We start from the raw sequence: 22,670 nt of genomic DNA on the forward strand, positions 1-22,670 counted from the left end.
GCACCACAGAGCACGGTTCTGGGCCACGTCCAAGGATCAGCTGGAGGATGATGCGAAGGCTACTGCCTTCCTGCTCCCGAGGCTGGGACCTTGGCTTGAAGACCACATGCATGCACCAGCACACACACATGCACACGTTCACGTTCATTCTCATTCTCTCTCTCTCTCTCTCTCTCTCTCTCTCTCTCTCTCTCTCTTTCTCTCTCTCGCTCTCTCGCTCTCGCTCTCGCTCTCTGGCTCGCTCTCTCTCTTGCTTTCACAACTGGGAGAGGTCAGTACTCTCTGCAGGGCAGAATGCTGGTCCCTTTGGCTTCACTGATTCCAGGTCACTTCAGGTGCTGGGGAGAAACAAAGAGAAAATAACAACAATGGCCACATAGTCACTGCCTTCTGTGGCTGCTCATGTTTTCCTGTTTAATTATTCTTTTTTTTTTTTTTTTTTTTTTTTTTTGGTTTTTCGAGACAGGGTTTCTCTGTGTAGCTTTGCGCCTTTCCTGGGACTCACTTGGTAGCCCAGGCTGGCCTCGAACTCACAGAGATCCGCCTGGCTCTGCCTCCCGAGTGCTGGGATTAAAGGCATGCGCCACCACCGCCCGGCCTGTTTAATTATTCTATTAAGCAGTTTAATAAAGTATAAAAGACATATAAAAGCCCCATTTGATCAATTTTCATAGCATATATTCAGCATTAGATAAAGATGTAGACTATGACCCCAACCCACCCTGAGCCATCCCTATTTGAGGATATCTCCCCCTAGATCTAAGCCATCGTCCTAGTTTTTAATCACTTTATGCCCTTGCCTGTCTGCCTTCCTTCCTTCTTTCCTTCTTTCTTTCCTTCCTTCCTTCCTTCCTTCCTTCCTTCCTTCTTTGTTGTGACATATTTGATTACACTGTGTAAAGATATGTCACTCTGATTGGTTTAATAAAAAGCTGAATGGCCAATAGCTAGGCAGGATTTCCAGGCAAGGAGGACGCTGGGAAGCCGAAGGGTGGAGACATGAGAGATGGAGAACAAGCAAGACATGCAGGAGGGGAGGTACAGCCTCGAGCCACATGGCAGCACATAGATGAAAAGGTATGGGTTAGTTTAAGTTAAAAGAGCTAGTTAGAAACCAGCCTAAGCGATCAGTCCAGTTTCATGATTAATAAGTCTGTGTCATGATTTGGGAGCTGGCTGGTGAGACAGAGAAAGATTCACTACCCTCCCTTCCTTCCCCATGATGCTGAGAATTGAACTCAGGACCTCCCACATTCTAGGCAAGCACTCTACCACTAAGTTACATCCTCAATCCCCTCTTTGAGACCATTTCACAATGTGACCCAAGGAGGCTTCAAATTCAGAAATCCCCCTGCATCAGCTTCCCAGGTGTCTGGAATTATAGGTCTCCACCACCAAGCCTAGCTCATTTTTTTTTTTTTTTTTAATTTAAACACACTGAATTGACTAGCATCTATGCCTTTGTGCTTCAGTTTAGCGTGTCTGTGAAGTTCTGGGCATGCAGCTGTAACTCTGTGTATATGAGCAGGCTGTATTTCTGTCTGTCTGACCATGTGGCTGTAGCTCTGTTCATCTGCTGCTTTACAATATTCTCTTGGGGGAACATGCACATTGGTCCCTCGGGTCCACTGCTAATGCACAACACAGAGCCCCTGAGGCAGACAGCACAGACTCTCATGCAACATGGAGGAAACAGAGACTCAGAGAGGACCGGCTTTTCATGAGATCACAGGGAGCGTGGGTCTTCAGAGAGTGACCTTCTCTCCTGCAGTGGGCAGCTCTCCCTCACTGGGTGCTGTCACCTACAGCCCACTGTCCATGCTGGAAGTCCGAGGACCAGAGTTCTGATACATGTTCTCCCCCTCAGTTTCTCTCTTGAAGAAGGAGGGGGCCGACCTGCGTGTATCTTCCTGAGCTGAGATTCTATGCCATGGACTTTAGAAACCTTTCTGCACCCATGTCCAATAGTGCTCTACAATGAATCTCGTCTCCCTGAAAGCCCTGTGTTATAACCAGACCCTTCAGTGTAACGGATCAGGACTGCTTGGAAATAATTAGGGCCCCAGCAAGTGAGGACACAGTAAGAAGGAAGATACTGGCGACAATCCAGGAATTGGCAGGTCTAGTTTGAGCAGGCTCATTTGCAATGATCTTATGGCTGGAATGGCTGTGCTACACAATTTTAAAATAAGCATTTTATTGCCCGAGTCTGGGATGACATAGCAAAATACCACCAACGGGCAACTTCAACAGCGTTTGTCCCTCACCGTTCTGGAGGCTGCAAGTCCCCATTTGCACACGTGGAAGTGGAGACTTGGAGAAACTGACAGCCAGTGAATGGCAAAGCTGGGGACTGAACCCTGGTGGTCCAGAGTCTATACGCTAAGCCACAAAACTCATGCCTACAGAGGGCCCCATGCCAGCCTGGAGGGTCCTTGGCATGCCATCTCTCCCACTCACCCACCCACCCAAGACCTACCTCAGACCCCATCCCCAAGACCCAAGAGCCACCCTGATGGTGCCAGGGTGCCCCTGCCTCCTACCTGTCAGGGAGCAGACAAAGTGCCTACTCTTTGAAGAAGGGTCCCTGGAACTGAGCTGCTGCTGCTGCGGCCTTGACCTTTCTGCATTGTCTGGTGATGTAAGGGGCTGCTGATGAGGCGCATCGGGACGCCAGGCGGAGACTGTAGCTGTATGGAAAGGAACAGCACAGGTCATCATCGGGAACCATTTTTGCGTCTCTGGCATCACTGAAGGTACACAGAAGTCTTTGCTGCCTGTATCTCCCTGGCCCAAGCAAGATGGCACTTCCTTTCATGCCAGGGGAGGGGTGATGGGACTTCCAATGGAAATGTAAGCCCAGGCCTCTTTGGGTTTTTGTTGTTGTTGTTGTTGTTGTTTTTCTTTTTTCTTCCCCCGGAGCTGAGGACCAAACCCAGGGCCTTGCGCTTGCCAGGCAAGCACTCTACCACTGAGCTAAATCCCCAACCCCAACCCAGGCCTCTTTGACATGGTAGAGCTTTGTGTTTTATGGCCATCTATTCAATGGGATTCATTTTTTTTTAAGAACAACTATTTTTTGGTTCCCACCCATTACTCATCCTCCTCTTCTTGCACCTAGTTAACTTGTGTTCAGCTGGGTTTCCACCTTCTCTGGGAAACCTGGCCTCCTGTGAGTGCAACCCGCCCCCATGTCTCCCCACTGCAGCGCTCAGCACACTGAACTACTATTGTGGACTACAGGAGCTACCTTCCTCCTGAGCACTAAGAGCCCAAGGTCACATCTTCTTAGCTGCGGCTGCTCCACTGTTGGCTTAGCACAACACACATAGGAATGGCTAGATGTGCCTGTAACTCCAGCAACCCAGGAAGCTGAGGCAGGAGGATGGTGCAATTGGGGCTAGCCTGAATTATACTATATAGTGAGACTCTGTCTCAAAGTGAACGAATGGCTATGGGTGCTCACTTCACGCCTGGACTGTACTGGGTGGTTCATGTAGACCAGCTACCTTCCTTTTCATACAAGCTGCTGAGGCAAACCCTTATTGTCTTGAATTCACAGAAGGGGAAATGGAGGTGCAGAGAGCCTGAGGATCATCGTCAACTGTCTCTCTGGGCACAGAACAATGGCCGAGTAGGGACTGGGTGAGAGTGGGTTCGTGAGGTACAGAGGCAGAAGTGGGCGGGGCCAGCACTTCTCTACTCCACTTGCTTGAAGCTAGCAGCGCCTGGGAGAGCAGGAGATGGGGACAAGATCCTCCCTGGGGCTGGCCAACAGGAGGGTGGGAGTCAGTACTGTTCAACCAGGACACGATTTTGGCAATGTTTGGAGATATCTGGGTTGTCATAACTGGAGAGGGGGGACTGCTGTCTGCATATGGTGGGCAATGCTCAGGAAGTTATGAAACATCCCACAAAGCCCAGGGAAGCAAAGAGCTAGACAGCCAAAGCCTAATACAGTAGACTAATACCCCTGAGCCACAAGGGATCTGCTCCAAGACACCCTGTGCACACTGCCTACCTAGAACAACAGAGAGTACTGAGCCCAGTATACACTATGTTTATTCCTGTACATACGGCTGTGACTTAAGAGATCAAGTGAGCCAGGCCTGGTGGCTCATGCTTGTAGCCCCAGCACATGGGGGCAGGAGGATCACACGAGTTTGGGGTCTGCCTGTGCAACACAGTTTAGCAGCCTGGGCTAGAGGAAGAACTGAGTGTTTCCGTTAACATCTCATTGCACGTTCAGCTTCCCTCTGAGACGCAGCCTTGACAGCTCCTCTTTGGCACTCCTGTTGCCGCCCTTTTTTGGATACTGTCAAACATTTAAAACCAGGCCCTAGACACCGAAATCCTGCAGGCCCTACCTCCTTCCCTAGAGGCCCTCTCCTCCCAGGCAGCAGCAACCACAGCCATTTCCACAAGGGGGCGCACTTTCTCCCCAGCCCAGGACATCCACCCTGGTGTTTCTCAGCAGCACACAGGAAGGGCCCTCTGTTATTACCCCAGGCATGTCTGGCCTAAACGGAAGACAATTTCAGCCACATTCACATGGCCCCTAGGAAATCCCATATTCTTTCTCTCTGGATTGTCCGTCCCACGAGTCAGGAAAAGCAAATGATTGTATATTCATCTTAGAGATGAAAAAATGGAGGCATGACTCAAGGACAGGGGCTTATTCTTGGGGTGACAGATGCCAGGCCTTGCACTCCGACTGTGGTAGACACCAGGTCACCACCTGATGTCTCCTATGAGGACTGGAGTAAGAGTCATCTACTGGACAGACTCCTTCTCAATCCTGAGAGGTTGAATGCCTACTAGTGTCTCCGGAATGAGCTGGTCCTCTAGCTATGGATCTTAGGAGTTCTTGAGCCCAGCTGCAGGTAGTTACCACCATGACTCTGGGGGTAAGCTTGGGCAGCTGAGGTCTGAACTAGCTCTGACTCCAAGCCTGTCACCTCTGAGCTTGACATCCTCTCCAGGTGACCTCATCCACAGCCTCCTAGAGATGACCCCAGTGTCGAGGCCCAGGCCACACCTGGCTATAGCTTGAGTCTCAATCAAGCACCATTTCCATGCAGAGGGGGACATTACCTGGACATCTGAGAAACTCGTTAAATTCAGATCCTGACCTCAATTTGTGACACATTCCTTGTCTCTTTTTCTTGGCGACTGGTACTCTCTTAACATCCTGAAAGCCAGACCCATGGGGGAGTCTTCCGGTCCCCTCCCCGGCTGCTGCTGGGCTCTATCTGGGTCACGTTCCTCCCTGTCACCACCACGGACCACCTTTCCCCAGGTCTCCTGCAATGTGCCTTCCTCACAGGGCTTTGCATGGCCACACTGGCTCCCCTCCAGTCAATGGACTGCAGAACTGTGATCTTCTCCCCAAAGCGCACACTGGATCGTGACACCCCTTCACTGCACCTATCCCTCCCACTACTCTCGGACAAGCTCACCTTCTTTCATATGTAGGGTCAGCAGGCCCAGCCCTACTGACCTCACAGCCTACCTCGATCCCTTCAGGGCTCAGTGAGTCAGCTAACCTGGGCAGAGGGTTTGGTAGCAGCTGTTTGGGGACAGCTGAGAAACAGTCACATTCCTACGATTTTCATTCAAGTGATTGACTTTCCTGAAAACCAAGGTGCATAGGGAGTGTGGGGGGGGGGGACTTTCTCGGTGCTACACACACACACACACACACACACACACACACACACACACACACACACACAGAGGGGTGCATCACTTGCAGCATATGCAAGGTGCCTTCTGGGAACAAAGTCCAGGGACCTCATACACCATGCAAGCCCACCCCAATCTTTATAGACAGGCAGGATGGTGCAGATGCCACACACAAAGCTCTTTACTCACATCCGGCTCTTAGGCAAGGCTTGGAAAAGAAGACTCACTTATGGCAGGCAGGATGCATTCATCCCCTCAGGCACCATTTACATCTCCTGTGTACTTTGCCTGGCTGTCCCTCCTGCATGACACTCTTCCCCACAGACAGTCATGTGACTCTCATCCCTTCTCTAGGCCTTTGCTCCAATGTTTTCTGGTTAAAAACTGGACCCAACCCCTCCTTAGGAGATAGGTGGTTAATGGCTGCCGGGGAACCGGGAGACATTTAATTCAGTGGTGTAGCCATGGTAAGGTGACCTGGGCCCTAGCACCCCCCAGTCAACGGACTGCAGAACTGTGATCTCCCAAAGGAACACGTTCCTTTTCAGCTCCCAGGAATCGGTGTGAGAGAAATCCAGGTAAGATGGTATGTCCGGGAGCGAGGGGGGAGGGAAGAGGAAGGATGGTAAGAGGTCATGGGGCAGAGAGGGCAGCCAGGAGCTAAGGACAAGTCTCGGGCTGTCAGCAACACACGGGCCCTGAGGGACTTGGTGTGCTTGTTTGTCCTGGGTGCCTCCTATGAGGTGATGGAGCCCCAGCGGGGGCCTTAAGCAGCACCAAGCCTTGGGAGCTGGGGAGGAGGTGAGGTCACACCACCTGGGCTTCTCCTCCCTGGTGCCTTCTCAGGGACAGGGGAGAGCTGGAACCAAGGTGAAGGAAAGCTACAACAAAAACAGAAACTACAGAGAGAGAGTAAAACTCAAACGGGGTGTGGGGTGGGGCCCAATTGGTAGGGTGCTCGCCTGGCTTGATGGAAGTACCACACAAAACGCGATGTGGTGGTGCACGCTGTCACCCTAGCACTCTGCTAGGGGAGGCAAGACGATCGGGTCAAGGCCATCCTAAGCTACAGAAGAAGTTCGAGGCCACCTTGGGCCACCTGAGACCCAATCCCAAAATAAATAAGTAGAAGATGGATAATTCTCTCAATAAATCATTTTAAAAAATAAACAACTTAAAATAGGCAGAAGACACCAAATCACTGAGCAATTTTCAAATAAAAACTCTGTTAAGTGGCATAGCAAAAGAACAGCACATATTGTCACCTTCACTGGCCAGACTGAGGTAGCCTTTGCAGGAAAAGGAATGTGACAGGCCCCAAAACAATCCCCAGTGCCCCACCACAGATGCCCCACCCACAACTGAAACCTGTCCACTAGGCACTTCTTGAAGCCATATTCCCAGACCTGGTGCATACAAAGACCACTGTCCAGCACAGCAGGGAACCGGAAGCATAGCACAGTGTCAAAGCCTGGCTCCCTGGACACTGTACATACACACAAAGCAAACACACACACACACACACACACACACACACACACACACACACACACACACACGACTCCTCAGGCCTTAATGATCGAGTGATCACTATGGAGAGAAAAGAGGCCAAGGAGGGAGCCCCAGAGTGTGCAGAGGCAGGTGAGGGCTGTAAAGTGAAGAGGAAGGCTTCAGATATAGCTGTGTGTGAGCTGCCCAATATGGATCTTGAAGACACTTGGCTCTTATAGGTGGGAACAGCATGTGCAGAGGCCCTGAGGTGTGGCGTGTCTAAAACACCAGAGAGGTGGAGAGGAGCAGAAGGGAGGATCTTGTGGGCCCTGAGGGAGACGAGCGCTTGCTTGTCCCTGATGTGACAGCGGTGGGTTTCCAGGGACACAACTGGGGAGACCAGCTAGGAAGAAGTGTGGAGGTCTGGCCTTTTCCGACTACTGGAGGCTGAGCTGTGGGAAGCGGCAGGTTTGTACACACTGAGGTCATGGCAGAGGGAAGCCTGACCTCTAGCAATGTCAGGGCTGCACCTAGGGGTATGAAGAGAGCATGCAGTCTAGCTTAGCTCCAGAGCAGGATGTGTCCATCCTGCTGACATGGGTAGGGGACTCCAGGGACAGCCAGGCCAAGGCATGTTCGCCAAGGCATGAGGGTGCCTGCTGGGTTTCTGCCTGGCCTTCCCCTGGCTCACATCTCTCTTATGCACAGACTATGCTGGGTCTCACATCAGATGCCTTACCCAACTCCATACCTGTGTGACAGTTCATTGGGAATCAGTATTGGATATTCTGTATTATGCCAGAGGTATCGGGGAAAGACAAAGGTGAGGGAAGACAAGCTTGAGACGCTGAGAATTCCCGTGGACTGAACGAAGGAGCCACTTCCAGGAATGTTGGTCAGTTGGCACTGTGGGCCTCTCCCATTCACATAAAGCCTCTCAGGCTGGAGTCCAGCAACAGAACTGGAGGACAGGCCCACACTCAGGCCTAACTCTGGAGGCCTCCAAAAGATGCCACAGGAGACTCACCTGCAAAAGGAGTATTTCAAGAGGGGGTGGTAGTGTGTGACAACATTCGTGAGCTAAACACTGGTGCGGGAAAGGGTGCTATTTTAGGTCCTTGAAGGAGTTCTTTCAATCCCCTGCGCTGCAAGGCAGGGCTGCCATGACCTTGCTTTATGGGGGGAAGAAGAGGTCAGCTTGGTGAAGGCAGCAGCTGTCAAAGTTTATAGGGAAGTGATCAAGATTTGAATCCAGAACCATGTGCTCCCAAGCCGATGTGCACCCCTGATAGAGGTCTCACAGTAGTGGAGATGAATGGTGCTTTAGGGTGGGGCTCCTCTTCCCTAGAAAGGCTGCACAGACTCTGGAGGAGCAAGCTGGGTCCGCTCTGAAATGGCCCTGTCCAAGCCTTCCCTGCAACCCCCCACCCCCCACCCCGCCCCGCCCCCAGCTCAGCACTGGGATTTTGAGATCAGGCTCTGAGAGCTGGTGAGCTCCATACTTCTGCTCAACATGGGGTCCACAGTCTGGCAGCACAGTAACCATGAGGCAGGTGGGACCCAGAGATGCTCATTCCCAATAGCCCTGGGCCAGAAGCTTTAAAGGAAACCAGAGGGGAAACATGCTGAAGATGTGGGGACCTGCGGCTGGGGACACGTAGGTGTGAGGCTTTCTGATCTGGATTAGGGCTGGTGTCTAGACTGTCTGTGAATAAAGTGCCTCTGTGCGGACGTGGGGAGGAAAACGCAGGTGGTCCTTGGGGCAGAAAAACACTGGTGGCCAGATGGCTCAGCAAGTTAATAATACTTGTGATGAAAGCCTGAGTCCCTGAGTTTGATTCCTGAAAGTCAGATGCAGTGGCGAACATCTGTAATGAACATCTGTAATGCCGGCACTCCTGCAGGGAGATGGAGGAAGGAGACCGGAGACTCACCTGGACGCTCACCAAGTGCAAAGTTACCTTCTCTGACCCATACATACATCATGAAATGAGCACACCTGCAAACATACACACACATACACACACACACACTTAAATTAAAAAACTGCTGGGCCTGGATGGTTGTGACACCCGAGACCTCTCTGGTCCTGTGATGCTGGGGCAAGCTACAGTTGACATGGGGATCTGGCAAGCACAGTGTGAACTCTTTATTTAGTATCTCCTTTAACACTGTAAGATGGTCACACCCTTCTTAGGGCTGAGGGGACAGGAGCAGAGGGGTTACGACCACCTCTCCACTGACAATTTCCCTTCCTTCCCAACAGGCCCAGCAAGGACCTCTTGCTCACCTAAAAGATCCATCTATTAAGCGCTGCCTTGTTGGGGCTTCTGGGTCAAACCTGTTTGGTCCGAACTTGAAATATCCAGTATGTGGCAAGCTCCTAACTCTTGACCCAGTTAACAGGAAGGCTGACAGGGCAGCCAAGCCTGAGGATCTCAGCCAGTGGGGAAACCCGTATGGATGCCTCCCTTCCAGCTAGGACAAAAGAGGCCAGCCTAGTTCATGGTCAGATCAAGAAACTGAGCCAGAGAGTGCAAGGAACTTGGTCAAAGCAGTGCAGTGTGCTGTGCTCTTGGGAAGGGGGCTGTCATTGGCTTCGGAGTCATCTGGGCAAAAGCGGATGGAATGTAACCCTAGGAACACAGAGGGAAGCTTGGGAGTCAGGTAATGGTCTTGATTGGATGAACTCTCCCTACCAGCTGAGCCCAAATGCACCATTTGCAAAGAAGCCAAAAGGCAGCCTGTATCTGTTCATTTCCTACCCACGGGGCCATCACCGGCCTGGGAGGGACAAATCCACAGCAGGCTCTCTATGCAGTCACACCCACAATGTGCAGGTTCCCACTCCCAAGAGTCAAATTCTCCAAGGAGCTGGCTTCCCAGGTTTCACTCATTGCCAGAGTCCTCTCCGGAACATGGGACATGTGAACACATCTGCAGCTTCAGACCTCTCCCAGAGACCCCCCTACTCCACCTAATGCTGCCCTTTAGTTTCAGGGACATCATCTCTACAGGAATCCTGCTACTGCCTATGACATGTCAGGCTCAGGCAGAGAAGCCTGAGCCAACATAAGAATGATCTCCCCAACCTCCTCCTCTCCACGTCTCTCTCTGAAACTTCCAGACTCTCCTTCTCCTTCAATTAAGTCAGAACACACTATTTACAAAGAAAGCCAAGAAGAAAATAAATATATGTGCCAGGGCTGATAGAAAATTAGGTTCCCAGTGTGGGATTATCTAGAGAAGGACAGTCTCCCGGGACATCGCATGGAAACACTTTTCAGTAACAGTCCTTTGGAGATGTGAGACATCACTAGCACCTGTCTTTGAAAGCTGAGCTCAGCCAAAGATGTTAAAAGATGAGGTTAGCACAGGGGCAAAGCAAGGCTCAACCCTTCACAGGATTTGCTGTTGTTGGTACAAAGGTTCTCGTAAGATTCACGTGGCATCAGTGTTGGCTCCAGGACTCCAGAACTTGGCGTCAGATGCCAATGTTGAAGATGGTTCATCACAAGAACAAGCCCAAGGCTGATCTTACACAGCTGAGTGGCTCATGTAGGACTTTCTGCTCCCGCCTCCGCAGAGAAGCCCATGTTCCTGGCTAGCAGAGTGTCCTAGACACAGGGCTGACACTGTCATTGGAAAGGCACGCTTACCATGTGACTGCATGGGCATTAGTCAATGGGAAAGGAGCTGCCAAAGAGCAGGGATATTATGGGATGGGGGCCAAGTTCCACCTCCAGCTTGTGTGCCTTCCCTCAAAGCCCTCACCCTGTCTGGCGCCAACCTCAACAGTTTAACCTGCTCCACACACTGGAGATGATGTGGCTTCAGGTCGTTCGTCCCACCCTGAGCTGCTCTACCAGCTCACTGGGTGGAGACCTTCCAGAAAGGCTCCTCCTGGTTGGGACAGACAACTCGGCCAGTTAGACGCTACTCAGTACTTGTGAAGCCCAAAGGCTTGCAGCTAGGTGGAGGCAGGTATAGAATGAACAACACTCCCCCCCCCCCCCCCCCCCCGTACTTCCTTCCCCTTTTCTGCCCTAGCTAATGGGGACTTGTTCGTTGGAATTTAATCCTCACCAAGAACTGTGAGATGGGTATGCCAGCCTTTCAGAGAGGGTAAGCACCTTGCTGGAGCACAGACACCTGGCCCAAAAAAACCAGGATTGAAGCAGTATAGACTCCTAAGGATAGGAGGCAGCTCGTTACTGACCTAACTTGTTTCCCCCATTGGCACTATGGGATGTAGCTGTGAGTAAGGATCAAACACTGCATGGGGGGTGGGGTGGAGATGGATGGATGTTCTCCAAGGAGATGAAGAGGAAGAACATACGATTTAATTGTACGTGTGCTCACTTGTATGTGAAAGACAGGGGTACACTTAGGTGCTGTTTGTTTGGTGCTGTCTACCTTGTTTTTTAAGACAAGATCTCGCCTTGGCCAGCTGGTTAGGGAGCCCCTGCCTGCCCAGTGCTGGGACACAGCTGAGCAGTCACTGCACTTGTTCTCATGAACAAGGCTACTTTCATTAATGACTCCTGGGAAGCAAACACTGGGCTCAGGATTTACAGAAGCATCGAGCTATAACTGTTGATTACAGTATGCTGGGACGACACCAAAGGCAAATGAGTCTCAACTGTCATTCTGTCCACAGCTGGTGTCATAGCAAAAGGTCAGAGTTTTTCTGGGACCTTCCCACTCTCCTAGCTCCTGTGCTTCAACTCCTTAGGCAACAGTGGACACGTGATACCCAGTGACTTAGGAGACCTGTTTCCTTCATCTGCAGCATTACCCTTTGATTCTGTCAGCTGCTTTATTACAGCAGCTCTGACTCACAGGTGCGATGGAGAAATCACCAAGGTAGGTGACACTAGGCTGTGGATTAAGGCTTTGGAAACAAGTCCAAACACAGTCCTGCTAAGTGCATACAGCATTGTGAAATCAGCCAATGTAGACATCAACAAGAAGGGGCTTCCATGTTCTGGGTGAAAATCTCAAGACAAGAGGAGTGGGGTCCCCTGCAATGCATTCTGGGTGGCTGCACTGAAAAGGGAGCCCGTGGATACCTAGTGTCAGGATAAAATGGGAGATGGTCCAATTTTTAGCTCCCAATGCTAGAACAACATAATAGAAAACTCTGCAAGCCTATGTGGGTAGCTCAACTCCCGAGGCTTGGCTGAGGCCTAAACTTGCCTGTAAGGACTCAGGTCTGTGCTACAGCACCAGAGTGGGCTGTAAAGAAAGAAGCCAAACTTACTAGTGCCTCTGAATGAACGAATGGTGTTAAGCTGTTCTGACAGCATCTACAGTCTCTGTTGTTTACTGATCAGATGTCATGTTTTTTCATGCATGCACACGACTAAGTACATACATGGGTGCATGTGAAGGCCAGGGGACAAATCTGAGTGCCAGCCCTAGAGATGTTGTCCATGTCCTCTGAAATAGGTAATTCTCATCGGCCTGGAGCTTGTCAGTTAGGTTAAACTGGATGGCCACTGAGTCCTAGGGAATCCACCTGTCTCTGCCTCCCTGTGGGTTCTGGGGATTGAACTCAGGTCTTTGTGCTTATAGAGCAAGTACTTTGGCCACTGAGCCATCCTCCCAGTCCACACCATGAACGGTTACCCTCGAGGACTGCATACTGAGGCACTATCCCTTCAGCCAGATCTGTCATGGCATGGCTGTACAAAGGAGCCTCTGCCTCTCACTAGATTGTAATCATTTCAACAGCTCCAAGAGTCACATTTTAACCCCAAACTTCGGTACTTTCATCAGGAGGCCTGTGAAGTGGAGTAGCTCTCACATTTTAACCAGCCCTAAACATTTCTTTTTCTTCCTTTATCCCACAAGTACTGAGTCTGTGCAGGAGCTTGGGCTGCGGCAGGTGCTGGGGAAGCATGGGAAGGGAGAATGCTGCATCAAGCCAGCCCAAGTAATGACTCAAGTTCCTGTTTCCTCCTCGGGAAAATTCAAAGGACAGACAAGCCAGAGAACTCTCAGTTCTACCTCAGCTCTGACTTTCGGAGAGTCCTGGACTTGGAAGCTGCCCCTAACTTACCTGTCACTAGTGGGTTATAAAGAGAGGAAATGTATGTGAAAGCACCTGAGAACTGAACAACACTCTATACCAAATAGAGATGGTAAAAGCAAGCGGAGTGCTGAATGACAGCTGGGAGGAAATTACACAAGAGTAATATATATCCTTTTAGGATGAAGGGACTCTAGTCTGGTTACGGCTCACTTGGGAAGCTAATTTCAAAGTCCCAGGGGTTATGGTTCAGTATATTTGGAACCTTATATAAACTTCTCGGGGGCCCGGCACATAGTCACAAAACGGTAGTCTCTTAAGCTGAAGTTAACAAGACCGTTCATGCTCAGCAAAATACTACCCTGACCTAAGCAGGTGTCAGACACAGCTCAGAATGTCACCACAGTGAGACACCGACTGGCAGTGTCACTAACGGGCTCCATCTCTAAGTTTAAAAGACGCTTTAAAGAATGTAAATGTTTCGTTCACAATAGTGATGGAAGTCATTCTGCGCAGCGAGCGGTTCATCACCATGCCTGGGTTCAAACCCAACACCACTGAGGACAAGCAGCACAAGAAGCTTCTTCAGCAGCCCCCTCCCTCCAAAAGTCCCTCAGTGACCATCACCATGAAGACTGCTCAAGCACGTCCCACCCATTTCACAGGGAGTCAGTTCCTGAATGTCACCTGGCAGATGCTCGGTGATACCTCCCAAGGTTATGTGACCTTGGTGGGTGTTAACAGTCACTACTGGGCCTTCCTAGGAGCCTGGGTCACCTTCATCAACACTCACAGCCCATGCATGGAGGCCTCGTTCTACAGAGCAGGCAATCCAGGCTAGGCCAGCAAGCGCTCATTACTGACAGAACCAAGGGAATCATAGTAATTTAGCTGGTTCCTCCAACTCCACTGAAACAAAACCAAGTTTTGGACAGTGACAGAGGTATCAAGCTGCCATCAGGCACAGTTATATAAATGAAGTGACTTTAATACAAGACAACCAGGTGGCTCCACACTGCAGCTTAGCACAGCAGCTGGGAGGTCAGACTGCTAGGTGTGGCGTCCCCTTACACCGGTGTGGGACAGGATTCAAGTACCGTCATCTTCCCGTTACCTGTAATGAGAACTGTGCTTCCTTCAGGTCCCGAGAGACCTCAGAGTGAGGTCCCACTATGCACTCAGAAGAGATGCCATACATGAAACAGTGGTTACTTTTGTTCCTCAACAGAATTGGTGCATCCCAGGGGTTAAGCCCTGGTGCACAGGAATACTCTCCGGATCCACAGCAAGATGCAGAATACAGCCCGACACCTGATGGCCTACACGGATGTTTTCCGATTAGCAGGAGCTAGGGGTAGGACTCAACACATCCAGTCATCGCATGGAAACAGAAGCTATCTGAAAATGTTCCTGCATCCTATCTGGGCTGGCAAGGGCTGGGCCTCATTATAGAAAGTGAGGAAGAGGATGCTACTACAACAAAAACTAAATCAACAAGGCTTAAATAACTTCATCCCAATAAGGAATACTGAAATATATCTCATCAAAATACTTATCTGCTTTAAATGGAAAATGTCCTTATGTACTGCTGTGACAACATCCAAAAGCCATCATACATTCTTTTTGCTAACCTACACGTGCCTCAAAGTCTAGGATGCTATGAAGTGAGTACTGTTTAAAATTTACATTTATATTGATGCTAAGACTCAACAGATTATTAAAGTAGAACTTTACAGTAAATGTCTGTCTAAATACTGATAGATTCCTACTCAGAATATAAACCTGCATTTCACAGTCCCAGACTCTGTGGCTCCCCAAATGACATTACCGTCTTGCTCCATCCACCATCTCAGGGAGCACCTATCACAGGATCCCTGGAGAAGCTGCTTCTTTGGCTGGCTTTCTGCTCTGGTTTGGTAGCTGAACACTAATGTCTTCCATAAGATGTTTATGTTTCTTGTAACATCTGCCTGGATCTCCTATCACTCTGCATCAAAGGCTTGAAAAAAGACATCCAGCCAGCACAAGTGGGGCAGAAACCACAGTGTGTGCAAATCCTATTACAGAACTATTTCCAAGACCCTCGTGGCTCAAAATTAAATCTGATCTTTTGGAATTGCATTAAGTAATTTAATGCAGTCATGTGGAGCTTAACCAACCCCCTATCTCTAGTTTTCTTGTTTAATCAGAAGTAAATGAAGCTTACAGAGACCCTTAAGGTCCTAACACTCTTAAAATACAGGAGGAAGAACACTGGTTTAGTTCCCGCCACATGACAGCTCACAACATATGCACTGTACATACATAAACACAGGCAAAACTCTCACACACAAGACAAACTTGAAATAATCTTTAATACCACAGGCAGATCTGATTTTGCATGTAAGGCAGTTTGCTGAGGTTGGAGGAGCCTAGACTGGCCTTCTTTGGGGGCTAATACACAGTTGGCCATGGTCTTCTGGCAGTCCCCCAACCGACTTCTTAAGAATCACTGTTAAACACAAAGGGCATGATGCTAACAAACTTGATTTTACATGCATGAACTCAGTTTCTGTTGCTGTCAACTGCTGAAGCAGAAGGTTCCTCTGAGCCTAGTCTGAAAGGAGGGACCGGCTGAGGGAGATGGGGCCGAACTGCCAGCCAAGGTAGTCCCTCAGCCGTAAGTGTTCTACGTTTACTAATGCCCAAGTCTTTAAAGGAGAAAGTACCAGGATGGTACTTTCCTGAGATCAACCGTAACAATTCTTGAAGAGGAAAGGGCACTGTGAAGAGGGGTAAAACAGGTAAGTGATGAGAGAGCAGGTGTGAGGCAGTGCCCTAAGGCACAACCTCAAGACTACAGTTGGCAGCAATTCATGCCTTCCCTAATCACACCCACTCACAAACCCCAGTTTGGTCCTATTTTCTCCTGTGTGAGACTGGATGCTTTATATTTGGAATTTTAATGCAACACAGATGTCATCTTTACCCTCAATTTGGATCTGTTATTTGGTATTCCATAGCACTGGCCACTTAAGGTCCTGGTGTGGAACAAGGTCTGTGGCAGGAAGGCTCAAGGCACAGAAAGGAAGTAGCTTAAAAGGGTCTGAGGATGCTGTGGCTGCTCCTGCTCCCCTAGGATTTACACGCACACCAGTCCTGTGCCACCAGTGCGTATGTCTGTAAGTCCAGAGCTCAGGGTTCAGGGACTTCTGCAGAGTGTCCTGCAGGATGGTCGTGAGGATTAAGTGTGCAAACAGAAGGCTCAAGAACCCACAGATCCTCTAGGGATGGAGCTGCACACTCAAACTCTTGTTCATGGGCTGAAATTAGCCAGAATATTTAAAGCAGAAACTGTCCAGCACTCCTGGGGCTCATAGTCTAAGTTGAGAGGGCTCTTCTAGTGAACTGCAGAAACCCTGGGCCAGAAAGGATGTGGCTCTCTCTTAATGGCCTGCCCACACTTCCAAATACACAACAGTGCTCTAGCAGAAAGTTCACTGGGACCAGATGGGCAAATGACAATCTCAGGCTGGTATCAGGGAGGGAAGGCTAGGGGCTGGCTGCCAGATCTGGAAAGCCAACAGACAAAACCATTCTCCTTAGCCATCAGCCAAGTCCTTAGGGCACCTGCAAAGTGGCCTGTATATTCACATAATCCTCTCAGTCTACTTGTGCTCTAACACATTTTCAAAGTAAACTACCCTCTATGAAGTTTTTGGTTTTTTTTTTTTTTTTCTTTTTTCTCTTCTGGGTTTCTCTGTGTAGTTTTGGTGCCTCTCCTGGATCTCGCTCTGTAGACCAGGCTGGCCTGGAACTCACAGAGATCCACCTGCCTCTGCCTCCCGGGTGCTGGGATTAAAGGCGTGCACCACCACTGCCCGGCTAAGTTTCTTATAGACATCAATTGAGTACAAGTGAACCTCAATATCCAAAGGCACACCACACGTAAAGTGAACTTGGATGGCAGTAAGCATTTAGATCTAAGTATGAAAATCTGCATTCCCCAGTCATCAGCACTCAAGCATCAAGTTGGTTGCACCTTTCTCATCAATCAGCTTGGGGGACGATGACATGAGGACAACACCCCAAATATGAAGTATGACACCAGAGGAAAGATCGCTAGGAAACCACAGACTCACAGAGGTCAGCAGTTTTTGCTTTGCTTTGCTTTTTGGGACTGGGTCTCACTATGTAACCCTGGCTGGCTATGTTAGCCTCTGACTCCTGATTAATGATACGCAGCGCTGCACCTTCCTGGGGCCAGGATTTTTGTTCATTCTGTTGGCTAACATATATTAAAGTATCTAGAATGGAGCCTGGCACATGTTAAAGACTCTAGAAACTATTCTTGCCAGGAAGTACTTGTCACAATGGAGCTTACAACAGCCAGAATGGGATCGTCCCTGGAAATGACGTGAGGGGCCTCCAAACAGTACAAGGGACAGAAGGCTCTAGTCGTTTAGCTTTTTAATGTTTAACAAATATTTCACTTGGCATAAAAGGTAAGAGGAACTGGAATGGAACAGCTCCTGCTTTACCAGATGGACATGGATGGCATGGCTTCTTGGGAGCTCTCCCATTTGGCAAATGTGTCTGAGGTTCCAGTGCCTCTGTCAGAGCCAGGGACACCATGGAGAATGGGAGTAGCACACCCTGTTCTTTACCAGTGTGGGTGGGCCAGCATGCAGGTCCAGCAACAGTCCACTCCTTGCTTTCTGCACACTGGAAACTAAGATCCAGAAAAGAGCACTCACCCAAGGCTAACCCACCAAACACTAGGAAAGGACAACAGTCCAATGAATGAACCCTAAGCAGACAGGGTGGGAGGGATGCTGCTTCTCTTTCTCAGAGTACCTCTAAGAGTACCTCCAAGATCTGGCTTCCTGGCAGAGCACTGTGGTGCATCTGCATGCAATTGTGTACAGCATTTAGAAGAACAACTGCTGAAGGCATTTCCAACTTCCATCACCATCCCCTCCTTCTCACTGGGTTTCTTAGAACCTGGTAGGTAGATTTATGAATACCTGGACACTTAAGTTGTCAGGCCTGCAGTTCCCTCCCTAGAGGAAGGCCAGATAGTGGGCTCTGGGATGAGAAGTGACAGAGTGTCAGACTACAGGAAATGCCTCCTATACACACACATTAAAGCCCCTAGAAGAAACTTAACACAAGCTTCTCTGATTCATGCCTGGAAGCAGTCAATCTGGAAACTAAACTGCAGGCAGCTCAGATGCAGTTGAGACCTCAGGTAACAACACCCCCCGTCCTTTGAACTGTTCTCATAATCCACAATCTTGATCCAGCTAAGTGTCTACCCTCTTAAGAGGAATCAACTGCAATTAGCAAAACCCAGTTGACGCCACACAGACACAGGTAGAGAGAGGTCCCCGGTCAATGGCTGACTACACAGACTACACACCAAACAAGGTCCAAGTAGCCTGCTCCCCCTTCCGACAAAATGCAGTCCTTTCACAAGTGTTTACAAAGTGTTTATTGGTTACAATGATATAGAATGTGTGTCATCCAAGTCTCCTCTAGGTATCAGGTGTTTTAAATAACATGAAAAAAATCTTTCTTAGCCATCTAACAAGCAGAGGATGTATCCATTCTAAGAGGGCAAAATAGCAAACATCACTCTTGGATGTCTGTAATAAACTCTGTCAAGGCTACATTGGTTAAGATCAATGACCAATCCCTTTTGTAGGTCAAATGATAAATTTTAATGTTTCCATTAGAATAGTCTTTATAGCACTCTGCAACAAGAAGCAACAAAATAACTAACAGCACACTTCGGTACAGCAGACACTGTCCAGGTTAACAATGCAAACAGAAATATAAGATGTAAATCACATAATACAATTGAAGCACCCAAAACAATTGAAATAATTTTAAATATTTTATTTTTAAACTGCTACAAATACTTTATACAGTATTTCAACACCAAGTCTCCTTAACAGAAATGTAACAAAATGGGAATGACAGTGAAAGGTTAAAGTGGCACAAATTCATCAAACAAGTATTAAACTACAAATTTTAAGAGGTAGATTACTTTTAAGGTTGAGTACAAAACACAGCATGAATAAAATGTAGCCATTTTCCACCAACTCAGTCATGAATTTGGGGGAAGCGTCAGGACTCATGGAGAAGTGGTACTGATCCACTTCAGAAGGAAGAGGCCAGTCTGCTGCTTTCAATCTACTGAGACTCAAGTGTAAGGCCTGGTGTGCTGATACAGACAGCTATACAGGACTGGATGCTTTCCATATTCTGATACACTGCTACATAGCATCTCATAACACAACAGCTATAAATTAGTGCCAGGCAGTGAGAGGATAACATCCACTTGGGATAAACAAACATGACACTGATAGAGCCATAAAAAGGAGTCCATATCCAATCTGGCTTCCTCTGTATTATACTGGCAATCTGCTTGTGATTCTTAAGAGTCAAAGGGTAGAGTCAAAGGCTAAATGCCTCTCTGTGTAATACAGGCAAAAGAAAGGAAGGCATCAAGGGTTGGTGTGTAAGCAAGCGTTCTGAAGTGAGTGCACCCAATCAGCTATTCCTGAAACTACAAGGACCACTGATAAACAAGAGCACTTGCTTTGCAAGGTTCAGTTCAATCACTCCCTTGTCTGCTCCCTGCCAGACTCAAGGGCCACACTCAGAGTTGAGTTGCCAGTCCAGTGATGTGGAGGGAGCCAGTTCATCTAGCCCGTCTTATGGCATCCTGCTCTTTGGATCTCAGTTCCCCGAGAGCCCAGCACACATGTGAGAACACACCAAAGAGACTCTAACCTGACTCTAACCAGGGCAAGAAGCCTGCTGGCAAGCAGCTGTATGTTCTTGCAAGCTGGGTAGAGTTCACGTCCTTTGCCGTAGTGCTTACCCTAAGTTGAGAATGCAATACCTTTTAGTCAGTTAAGGTTTGTTTTGTGGGGGTGGGGGCTTTTCTACAGGAAGTTCCTAGAAAATAAGAAAACTGAAGACAGATGACAACATAACACAACCTTATATGAACTGACTATGTTAAAGAAAAAAAAAGTGAAATGACTATAAGACAAATGTCACTAAGACAGAAACACATACATGACTCTTAGAGTTTTAGAAACTCCACACCGGCTCCAAAAGACACAGGGCTGTTTCTCACCCATGGTGGGTGGGGCTGTCAGCGGAGAGGGGTACTTTGTTAACTCAGCACTTGGTGCTGGTGGTGGAGAACCTGTCCTGAAGTTGCTTCTTTTCTAGCTTTCTAACTTCTGGACATGGGGGTGGGGGTGTTGTGGAAAATGTTGCTTGGATAGAGCGGCCCTTTGGATTACAGGGAAGAACATGGTAAGAATCTGATTTCCTCTCTGGCAAGGAATCCTCAGCAACATATCCAAAAGCAGGAGCAAGAAGGCCCAGGTAAACTGTGCTACACACTCAGGACAAGGGTCACCTGCTTGTGTGTGTGTGTGTGTGTGTGTGTGGTTTTGTTGTGAGAAAAGCATTTGGAGCACATGGCCTTTTACCCCCAGAATGGCATATCAACTGGTGCTCCAGGCAGTGGCCAGCTGATAATCTGTGGAGTCCTGTGCTCAATGCTGTGTTCTGGTTACATGCATGTGGCTAGTGGCAGTCATGTCCTTGAAAAATTGCAGAACCCTACGATGGCTTTCAAATAATCATGGTTTGCTGCAATCAACAACAAGCAAGAAGGAATGAGTTGCAAGTTCTGCAGAGCTGAGGAAAGCAAATCCCTGCAGCACGGGAGCTTGGGGCAGAGGACCATTGTCAGTAAACGTTCCTCTCTTGTCAGTATACAACACACAAGCACTAAGAATGAGCTCAGTCTAGCCTGTATCGGCCCTGAGTTAGAGAACACCTGGTGTACATATGTTAGCAGCCAAGACTCCTACTGTTGTCTACATTTGCGATGGGATACTAATAACCAAAACATACTCTGCACAAATGCCCAGTCTTATGTCTAGACAGTCAAACATCATGTTCCATTGGACATATGGTTTTTAATTGTCCAAAACAGCTCATGAGGTTGTAGCCCCAATGGTTGATGCCCAGCATCCTGCAGATCTGTCTACAACGCAGGGGCGATGACTCACAGAGGAAAAGGACTAGCCACCGGGACATCTACTGCACTGTCTATTACTGAGCACACTGCTCATGTTTTCGTTATCCGTTCCTTTAAGTGATTCTTTTCAGACCACCTTTAACTCCAGCAATGTAACTCTGTTAACTACCAAAATAGTTTAAATTTACTGGAGCAAAGATGAGAAATATATTTTGGGGCACTTTAGCCTTAAGGAGTCTTTACAACACCAGGTAAGAGTGAAACAAGTGAACTTATACATGCACACTCAGCTCTTATGTTTTCATACATTTACCCTTGAAAAGTCTAAACAGGATCCAGTAAGAAAGGAAATTTGTTTAGAAAATACTAGAACAGAGTAGATTCTAAAGCATCAACCACCTGGAGGTGTTCTGCATGGTAACCCACAAAAATGATGGTTCAGTAATGTTCCATTGGTGTAGAACTCTCTAGAAGAGAGGCCAGTAACAAGCAGGGAGCGCTGATGACTGAAAACAGTGCTTTCTATCACCACAACCAACTCCACGATGCCACCTATGCACCGGTATGGCCAAAGATGACCAGATCTATAGCAACTAACAATCAGCACATTTTGAAGTACCTTTAAAAAATTCCAATCATTCAGTGCTACAGTAAATCGTTGAAATCAGCCTTTGTTGGTGCCCATTATCTAGAGCTTTCTTTTGCTATGCTTCAAGGCACACTAGCACCAAGAACTCTACCTGATCGTCATACAGTGACACTGGAATCTTTGTATGCTTAGGTCTTCTCCAAAACAAGTCACTCCACAGCTGTCCCTCATTCTGTTTGTTTCCAACACCCAGAATTATAGCCATGACAGTCCAGAATCAAAGCAGGCTGCATACAAGGTGTCCAAGTATTTGCAGAGATGCCTTCTGATGGCCACTGACTAGGGACATGGGAACATTATTTGGGAATTCCAAGTGTATATTAACTCAGCCTGAGAAGTCAATGTAACAGATTGAACTAGGGCCATAAAACATCATCCTGTCTGTCCCTGAGAACTGTTTGTAATGTGAGGAGAACATGGAATAAGGCAGTAAGGTCAACTTAGATGAAATGAAATCTAATGTTACGGGGAAGGCACTGAGCCTCAGGGCCACAGGGCCCTGCCTCCCTGCAATCTCAGTGCCTATTCCACTCTTCTTGCCCATTGGAACCTTGACTGCTGATCACACTATGGCTGTAAGCAGAGGGCTGGAGGGGGAATATAAGGCATTTTTAAGATATATGGTATTTTATTTTTAAGCAACATGGTAAATTTTTAAAATTCAAACACTAGCAAATGGAAGCATTAATAATAAACATAGTCTTAGACATTAGTAAGTATGCTTAAGTCACAAACTACTATAAAAGAGTGCACTGTGG

General features: G+C 48.4%; 1 protein-coding gene across 2 annotated transcripts in view; it reads right to left on the reverse strand.

Moving 5' to 3' along the window:
• Positions 1-217: 217 nt before the first annotated feature.
• The window catches only part of Prdm2 (PR/SET domain 2), a 109,594-nt gene continuing 87,141 nt past the window's right edge, over positions 218-22,670 (reverse strand). For both annotated transcript variants that reach the window (XM_059255342.1, XM_059255343.1), the window contains 2 exons: positions 2,544-2,690; positions 218-338 (listed from right to left, as the gene is read on the reverse strand). In XM_059255342.1, coding sequence (XP_059111325.1) covers positions 2,567-2,690 — 124 coding nt within the window. In that variant the 3' untranslated portion in view covers positions 218-338; positions 2,544-2,566. The remainder of the gene's footprint in view (positions 339-2,543; positions 2,691-22,670) is intronic.

The sequence above is a fragment of the Peromyscus eremicus genome, chromosome 2 (assembly GCF_949786415.1).
Source record: "Peromyscus eremicus chromosome 2, PerEre_H2_v1, whole genome shotgun sequence".
Taxonomy (NCBI): Eukaryota; Metazoa; Chordata; class Mammalia; order Rodentia; family Cricetidae; genus Peromyscus; species Peromyscus eremicus.